Below are 8892 nucleotides of genomic sequence, written 5' to 3'. Positions count from 1 at the left end.
CATTCCTGCGAGGCGGGGGCACCTCGCAGGCGCAAGAGTTCATGTACAGTGTAGCGCATAGAAAAAGTGCGAATCGACGAGGGATGCTAAGATGATAAAATCCCAAAGTAATAAAATGGTGAATCTTCCAGCGGGAGTCCAGTTGGTAAAAGGACAGATGGAGCAGGAACCGGATAGCGATGACAGAGCAGGAACAGACAGGCCGGCAATCTCCATAGTGTGCCTATGGGGACTAGTTCTACAAGGTCTCAGTCACGTAGAAGTGGCTATCGGTCTGTCCGGGTCCATAGACCAGTCCAAGCTATTCCAATCCAGTCCAATCCTCTCCATAACCCGCAGATGGACATGCATGACCAACCAGTTTAGATGATCCAAAGTCCGGTATGGGGGGGGGGGGAAGGGGAGGTAAAAATACGATGGAGCAAGCCAGGCCTCCAAGGGCCATTTGATGACACGCAAAACAGGCCACAAGAGGGGACAAACCTCAGCCATGGATCCGGCCTCCTCTCCCACCGAGGCCTCACCACACCCATACTTGGTGGGGCTGCCAAACACAGGGCGCCGTTGGGCAGGCGCCTCGCAGTCCACAAGGCCTCGCCGGGCCCAACCAGCACCGAAGAACTGGCGCCGATGGAACTGGCGCCAGTGGAGCTGGCAGGCCCACTGACAGACAAAGAACGGGCCGGGATTCGCGCCAGCTGACACCAGGCCGAATCCACAACCCGAAGCTGTCGGAGCCAGGCCGGGACCGCCGCCGACGATCTCACGCCGCTGGAACTTGGCCAGGATCGCCGGGGTCGCCGCTGGAGTCGCCGCTGGGATCGCCGCTGGGGCAGGGCCAAAATCGCCACTGGGGCAGGGCCGGAGCAGGGCCGGAGCCGAGGCCGGAGCCCGCAACAAGCAGCAGGCCTCGCCGGGCCCAACCAGCACCGAAGAACTGGCGCCGATGGAACTGGCGCCAATGGAGCTGGCAGGCCCACTGACAGACAAAGAACGGGCCGGGATTCGCGCCAGCTGACACCAGGCCGAATCCACAACCCGAAGCTGTCGGAGCCAGGCCGGGACCGCCGCCGACGATCTCACGCCGCTGGAACTTGGCCAGGATCGCCGGGGTCGCCGCTGGAGTCGCCGCTGGGATCGCCGCTGGGGCAGGGCCAAAATCGCCACTGGGGCAGGGCCGGAGCCGAGGCCGGAGCCCGCAACAAGCAGCAGGCCTCCCTCGCCTCTCTCGCCTCCCTCGCGTCCTCGCCGCCTCGCCGCCTCCAAGATGGCCACCCCTTCCGGACCGCCACTCCGTCCCTCGGCCCGTTCTCGGCTGCCGCATGTCCCGAGAGGCCACAAACCTCTCCAGCGGCAGCCGGATAGATCATACCCACGCCGGGGGACCGGAGAAGTCTGGTGAGTCAGTCGAAGTCTCCATTCCCTGGGAAAGCCACCATCGCCGATTCGAGCTCCTCTAAGCCGCCACCATCCTCGCGCATGCGCAGAGTCTTTCTCCCAAGCAAGCATCAGTGGACCCATGGCAAGTACAGTGTCTGTTGAAATCAGAAATCTGAAATTTAGCTGTCTTAAAATCTGTAACATATTAATAATTCTACTATTTAAAATATATATTTAAACTGTCACTCCAGGAGAAAATAAAAACTTTAGAAGTAAACCATAATAATTCAGTGAGACATAGGTAAGGAGACACGTATAGCTTCCATTGTCAAGATGGTTACTAGAACTTATAAAAAGAGTGACCATATTGGTGGTAGCTGCAATGAATTGTATTTTTGGAAGTCCACAGGCTACCCATCTTTGTCACAAGTTCCCACTAAGCAATGAATCATAATATCATAGAATAGTAGACTGGAAGGGACTTCTGAGATCTTCTAGTACAACCCACCACTCAAGGCAAAAGCCTTATACAGTCAGTCAAATGTTTGTCCAGTCTACTTGAAAACCTCTTGTGTGGGAGCACCCATAACCACAGCAGGCAAGACATTCCATTTATTAATTGTTCTCACTCCCAGAAAATTTCTCCTTATTTCTAGCTTGGACTCTCTTTGACAACTTTCCATCAATTACTTCTTATCCTGCCCTATGATCCTCTCTTCTTTATGATAATCCCTCAAGTACTGGAAGGCAGTTATCATGTCCCCACTAATCCTTCTCTTCAATAAACTGGACATACCGAATTCCCTCAACCATTTATCATACAATTTAGCGTCCAGATCCTTTATTATCTTTGTTGCTCTTCTCGGAACACTTTCCAGGATCTCAACATCTCTATTGTATAATGGTGATCGGAACTGGGCAACATATTTCAAATGTGGTCCCACCAGCAAAGTGTAAACTTCTCTAAACATCTCTCAAGAGAATAAGTAGAAAGTAGATTTAAGAAACAGGGTGTGGAAGCTGTTTGGTACAGATTAAAAAGTATTTTAATAAAGAATGTGATAGAAGTGTTGTGAAATTACACTTAAGGGAAGCATATAAAAAAAAGTGGATGATGATGAAGTGGAAAAGGCTATGGATGATTTAAAAAGCACCATGTAACAGAATGGCCATTGCTGCAGATGAGGATGCGATAAAGATATCGAATCATGTGTATGTAGAGAAAATTCTGACTAAAAGGGAACAAGAGACCAAAATTTGGAAAGCGAGGAGTGATAATGGCTAAACAAACTATGCTATTAAGAAGGCACATTAGAATAACCGTTTAAAATACAGCTTTAACTATATGAAGTTTTAGTTATAACGTTCTAATTTTAGCCCCTTCTTTGTTCCAATTTCATTAGCAATTTCCTTTTTTTTTTGCTATTACAGAACTTGTGATGATAACCTTAAATATATTTCCCATTTATGAAACTCCTACTCTTGCAAGATTGGTTCTTCTTAGCTCAACTTTTAGTAGTTTAGCTGCACTATTTTTTCAGTAAGATTATCAATTTGTACCTATACAGCATGTATGCCCAATCTTTTAGTTTGCCTGGACTGCATAGAGTGAAGAGGAATTGTCTTGGGCTGCATTTAAAATATATAATGTAATTAATGTGTACAAACAGTAAACTTCCCTTGTTTTTTTTTGTTTTTTTAATTACAATCTTGTGGGCCCACATTACTAGCTATTCAGGACTGCATGTGCCCCATGAGCTGTGGATTGGACATGCTTCCTACTTGAATTGCATAGCAACATTTATTTAAAGTCATATCTTTTTGGATTTTTTACGGTACAATACCATGGGAACCAAATAGGCAGAAACTGATTTATTCCTCTACATAAATATTTCTGATCAGTTTGGTGTCCTTTTATTCTAGGTGTTTATAATGTCTGCTCTCGCTGTCAATATTTAATTTAATATAGCTGATGTCTCAATTTTTACTTAGAAAAAAAATGAAGAAAGGAAAAAGCTCACTCCAGAAGCAAATGCCATTCATGTAATGATAGAGCAGTAGGGTTGTCAATACTTTTTTCTTGTAGGAAAAAAGACCAAATGAGAGATTTCCAGTAAAAAGGCTTTGTCCTGGATTCCACATCCCTTCTGTGAAATTAGATCAATAAATAAGATGATGGCACAATAATAGCTTCCTCTGGAATCCAACCAACTTTCTAGGGAAATTATTAAGGACACAAATGCCTGTTGGAAGAAGCCAAAAAGATGCCCCAGTTAAGTACACAAAGGGCACAATATTGAGTACATCAGTTCACAATAGGCATTTGATAGGGAATTGCGACAATAGCACAGCCAGCTTGTTTTTTGCTCCAGCAACTGATACTGAGAAGTATTCAGGCTTATACTCTTATACTCATGGAAGTCAGAGGTGGAAGTACTATAAGAAAAAAAGCCATATGCTCAGAAAAAGATGTTTTCAGTAGTCAAGCAGTTCCTTAGCTACCTAAAGGAGATGGTCTGTGGTCAGGGAAGAGAGTCAGTTCCAGTTTGACATAGTGATTAAGGCAGTGGTGAAATCCAAATTATTTGCTACAGGTTCTGTGGCCGTGGCTTGGTAGGCATGGCAGGGGAAGGATACTGCAAAATCTCCATTCCCGCCCCACTCCAGGGGAAAGATACTGCAAAATCCCCATTCCCTCCCCACTCCTGGGGGAAGGGTTTCACAAAATCTTCATTCCCACCCCACTTTGGGGCCAGCCAGAGGTGGTATTTGCCGGTTCTCCGAACTGCTCAAAATTTCTGCTACCGGTTCTCCAGAACCTGCTGGATTTCACCCCTGGATTCAGGCACCAAAATAAAAACTGAGAGACTGTGAGTTCTAGTCTTGCCGTAGGCAGGAAGTCAGCTGGGTGAGTTTGGGCCAGTCATTCTCTCTCTGTCCTAGGAAGGAAGCAATGGCAAACCACTTCTCAAAAACCTTGGCAAGGACACTGCAGAGACTTGTCCAGGCAGTTACCAGGAGCCAACACTGACTTGAACAGAGAGAGAGAGAGAGGGAGAGGGAGAGGGAGAGGGAGAGGGAGAGGAAGGATTATTCTTGGAGACTACATGGACTCTGGAAACAGGGGGAAGTGCTTTTTCAGAGCATGTATGAAAAATGCTGGAGCAAAAAGCGTAGGGCAGCTTTAATCATACAGATCCCTCTGCATAGGGCATTTAAATAGTGCAAGAAAACCAACATGCTTCTTCAATTGGACGGAGATGCTCCTTCTTAGCAAATACCAGCAAACGGCCCCCCCCTTTAAGTTGCACCTCGGCAAGTATCCGGCGGCACTTCTGCCTCTCTTGCTCGAAACTCAGCCTTTTCCGCCGGCGGCACAAACTGAAGCGCCGGGGCCGATGCCGGGAGAGCGTCGCTCGATCCAAGCGGGCAGCGCGACCCGCTGGTGGCGAGGACCGGCGGTGGAGCGCTTTCCCGGGGCATCCAAGGTGGATGCGGGAGAGCGGGGGAGGCTGGGCTGCCGGGCGGGCAGACAGGAGGCGAAGAAGCGGAGGAGGAGAGGTGGGTAGCGGTCCCGGGGAGGGATTAGCCGGGCTTCGCAAGAGGCCAAACCGAGCCCCGGCTGCGGCGGCGAGCGCCCTCCCAGTGGCTGAAGGACCTGCCAATCTGTGTTGTAATCCTGCAGGAATTTCGCCAGGCTTTAACTAGGAGTCGCTTCTCGCAGACGGCGGAAGAAAAGCGAGGCCAGGCGAAGTGAAAGCAGCTGAGGAGGACCGGCTCGCCTGGCTCGGCTCGGTTCGGTTCGGCTTTTTCTCCCCATTCTCCAGGGGGAGCGAGGAAAAACGCTCGGGAGCGCGCGCGCCTCTGTTGCTCCGCTGCTGCCGCCGCTGCTTGCCCGGACTACAAAACTTTCTTCTTTGCGCCCGGAGCCTCGAGAGCGGGAGAACCGGGCGGGCGCGACAGGGCGAGCCAGGCAGGCGAAGTCGCGGGCCCGCGAAGCGGCGGGCAGCCGCCCATCCATCCATCCGTCCATCCATCCGCCTCTCCATCCATCCACCCCCTCCGTTCCCCGCCAGCCGACCAACTCCGCCCTGAAGCACGCCGACAAGTGAGGAGCGACGGGCGAAAGGAGCCGAGAGAGAGAAAGAAGGAGGGGAGGCAGGAGAGCGAAAGGGGAGCCAGCGAGGCCGTCGCTCCCGGCCGGATCGTTAGTCAGCGCTTTGCCCGGCTTGGTAGATCGCTCCTTCGGGGGAAGGAATCGGCGGGGCGCCTCTTCACGCTTCTTCCTTTGGTGGCGGGCCGCAGCGGGAGCTGCAACGCGGGAATAATGTGGAACGTGTGGATGGTGCTTGCCTTCGCCTTATCGGCCTGCGTCTCGGGCGAGACGGTAAGGCGGTTTTGGGGGTGGTGGTGGTTTGTTTTCATGTCATTCGGGGAAGGGGAAGCAGGGCAAAGAGGCAGTTTGCGAGGAGCGCTGGTGTGGATTCCGACGATTTCCGTCCACTGGGTCAGTGGGAGCCACTCCTTTCCTGCTCTAACTCTTGGGGAACTTTTCACGTCTTCTCTGCTCTGCCTTTACTACTCGATCCTGGGGCGATGGAAGAGAGCGGGTCTATATTTAAATCCAGCACCGAAATCCCGTTGCTTGGTTCAAAAACTGGCTTCGGCCTCAGATTGTAGAAAGAGGGGCGGCGGGACGGGGATCAATCCGGAGCAGGAGGAAGGATGAGACGCCCCCGCTGTTCCCACATCTGCTGCGCAGAAGTTTTGCTAAGGTCATTTGCAAAGATCAAAACTTTTTAAACAGGAGGGGCGCCCTGCTTGATGGTATGTGAAACGGGGGGAGGGGAGGGGGAAGGGCAGAGAGAGCCATTATATTTTTATTTGACGGCTAGAAAATGTTTTTTTCCCTCCTGGGATTTGGCGGGGTGGTGGCTGTGGAAGGAGGCGTTTGAACTCGAGGTGGCCGTAGTTCTTTATAAAGGCTATGGATAACTCTTGGGATACGTTTTTGTTGAAACAAAAATCAGTCCGAAAATTGCAAATGGAAAAAGATGGGATAAGACAGAAAAACGGGTCGGGAAAGAGAGGAGCCTAAAAACAATATTTGAAGGTGGGAGGAGTGAGTGTTAAAGTGATGATTTAGCACTCCAGTTTAAACTGTATGGTGTATTTATCATTCAGACCTCTCCTTCGTTGCTTCAGTCTGTTGAATTCAATGGAGGACTCTAGGAGAACATGATACCATGGTGATTCTGAATGGTGACAGTTTTGGATCTGTTTGCAGATCCAGTCTGGCATCACTGAGTTGTGCTTGATAGATACAAATGGAAATGGAAATTTGGATTATGTTGGGAAGAGGTGGATTCAGTTGGGTTTTTTTTTTTCTTCCGGAAGAGAAAAAGGATGATGAACAAACATATTGTCTTTCTTGTAAATTAGAGGATTTATGAGAGCGCTGGAATCATAATTCATGATTTTAGAGAAATAATACTTTTAAAAATAATTAGGGTTTTATTTGCAGTTATTGGCTAGCTTTCATCTTGTGAATACCCAAGAGTAGTGAATAATACACCACTTGTGTATTATTGTAGGGAGAAAAAAGGACATCAGAGAAGAAAGACAATGTTTTGCAGGTCTCTTCAAATATTTTCTGGACTTTATCAAAAGGTTTATTTTTCTGGCAAGGATGGATAAAGTTGTGGCTTAAAAAAATATCTGAATCTATTGCAGAGGAAACTCAGTCCTCCATTGCCCAAATTCTTCTGTGGAGAAGTTGTTGGAGAGAAAGTCTCTTTGATGGATAAAATCCCTGATGATCTCTGCTGGTTAAAGTGCTTGTGCCCTTTGAGAATATGAGTTCAGCTGCAGATCTTGAACATGCCTTTGTGATTTATTCCAGTATATTTGTGGAATAATCAAAATACTGTTGCCTTATTCTTCTAGCATTTCTTTTCCCCTTGCTCAAGGTTAGATGTAGTTCATGTTATGTTGAATGTGAGAAATTTGCAATAGATACTGAATTTCACTCTCTGGAGAAGAATGCTTGTATTTGTGATTCTCCATTTGTAATGCAGGCATCACTGCTGAATATCAAGAGTGAAAGCCCAGCTGAAATCTGAGAATGCTGCAAACTTTCTTTTTCCTTCTCTGTGTTTTGATGTGGCCTTAATTTTACTTTCTCTGTTCTTACATAGTTTGATTCCCGATACGTCCCCCTCAAAGAAATGAGGAGAATCCCCCTGCATAGCTTAAAATATTGTTTCGTCATTGAACTCTTTTTTTACATGTTAAAAATTACTTTAGTAATCTTTACATATAGTCAAACATGTCCTTCAAACTGGTTTTAGATATTGAGTTTGCTGTAATGAGTTACTATAACTGGTAGCCAGATCTTTAAATATTTTATATAACACATCTCTCGTGGTGGTGATTGGGAGTTGGATTGAATGTGGAAAGAATTAATTTTGCTTACGCAGAAGTCGTATGATCCTCTATTTACCTCAGATATGTATCTCTGAGTAAACTTAATGAGATGCAAATATGTTTCTTGATTTAGGACCAGGTTACCTGAAGGAGCATCTTCTCCAATTTGTACCTACCTGGACTATAAGATCATCTAAATTAGGTACCTTCATCAAAGGTGGAGAGGTAGGCCTTTCCAAAGAGGGAGGTTTTTCTTTGGTATTATCCTATTTTTGGAGACTTTTCTTCCCAGAGAGGCTCAACTGGCACCTATGTTGGCCTTATTACCAGATGAAGACCATTCCAGGTTTTTTAATTGATTTTTATTTGATTATAATTCTTAGTTTTTGAAAGACTGTCGTGCTATTGCTTAGTTCATATGGTGTTTTGTTTGATCAATCAATCAGAATAGAGCTGAAAGGGACTTTGGAGGTCTTCTAGTCTAACCCCCTGCTCAAGCAGGAGACCCTATACCATTTCAGATAAGTGGCTGTTCAGTCTCTTCTTAAAAACCTCCAGTGATGAAGCATCTACAACTTCTGGTGGCAAGCTGTTCCACTGGTTAATTGTCCTTGCTGTTAGGAAGTTTCTCCTTAATTCCAGGTTGCTTCTCTCCTTGATTAGTTTCATCCATTGTTTCTTGTCTTACCGTTAGGTGCTTTGGAAAATAAATTGACCCCCTTTTCTTTGTGTCAGCCCCTCAAAAACACCGGAATACTGCTATCATGTCCCCCCAGTTCTTCTTTTCTCTAGACTAAAGATAAAGGTAAAGGTTCCCCTCGCACATACGTGCTAGTCGTTGCCGACTCTAGGGGGCGGTGCTCATCTCCGTTTCAAAGCCGAAGAGCCAGCGCTGTCCGAAGATGTCTCCGTGGTCATGTGGCTGGCGTGACTCAATGCCAAAGGCGCACGGAACGCTGTTATCTTCCCACCAAAGGTGGTCCCTATTTTTTCTACTTGCATTTTTATGTGCTTTCGAAACTGCTAGGTTGGCAGAAGCTGAGACAAGTAACGGGAGCTCACCCCGTTACATGGCAGCACTAGGGA

At 47.4% G+C, this 8892-nt stretch overlaps 1 protein-coding gene across 4 annotated transcripts in view; it reads left to right on the top strand.

The window, feature by feature from the left end:
- Positions 1-5083: 5083 nt before the first annotated feature.
- SDC2 (syndecan 2) overlaps positions 5084-8892 on the top strand; it is an 85545-nt gene continuing 81736 nt past the window's right edge. Inside the window, exon 1 of one of the 4 annotated variants that reach the window (XM_058179168.1) lies at positions 5084-5767. In XM_058179168.1, coding sequence (XP_058035151.1) covers positions 5708-5767 — 60 coding nt within the window. In that variant the 5' untranslated portion in view covers positions 5084-5707. Of the gene's footprint in view, positions 5768-6039; positions 6208-8892 lie in introns of those variants that run through there. The other 3 variants (XM_058179169.1, XM_058179167.1, XM_058179170.1) reach the window with 3 other exon arrangements.

Source organism: Ahaetulla prasina, chromosome 3 (assembly GCF_028640845.1).
Source record: "Ahaetulla prasina isolate Xishuangbanna chromosome 3, ASM2864084v1, whole genome shotgun sequence".
Lineage (NCBI taxonomy): Eukaryota > Metazoa > Chordata > Lepidosauria > Squamata > Colubridae > Ahaetulla > Ahaetulla prasina.
Note: the sequence above shows the minus strand (reverse complement) of the source record. Positions and strands in the feature narration are given on the sequence as shown.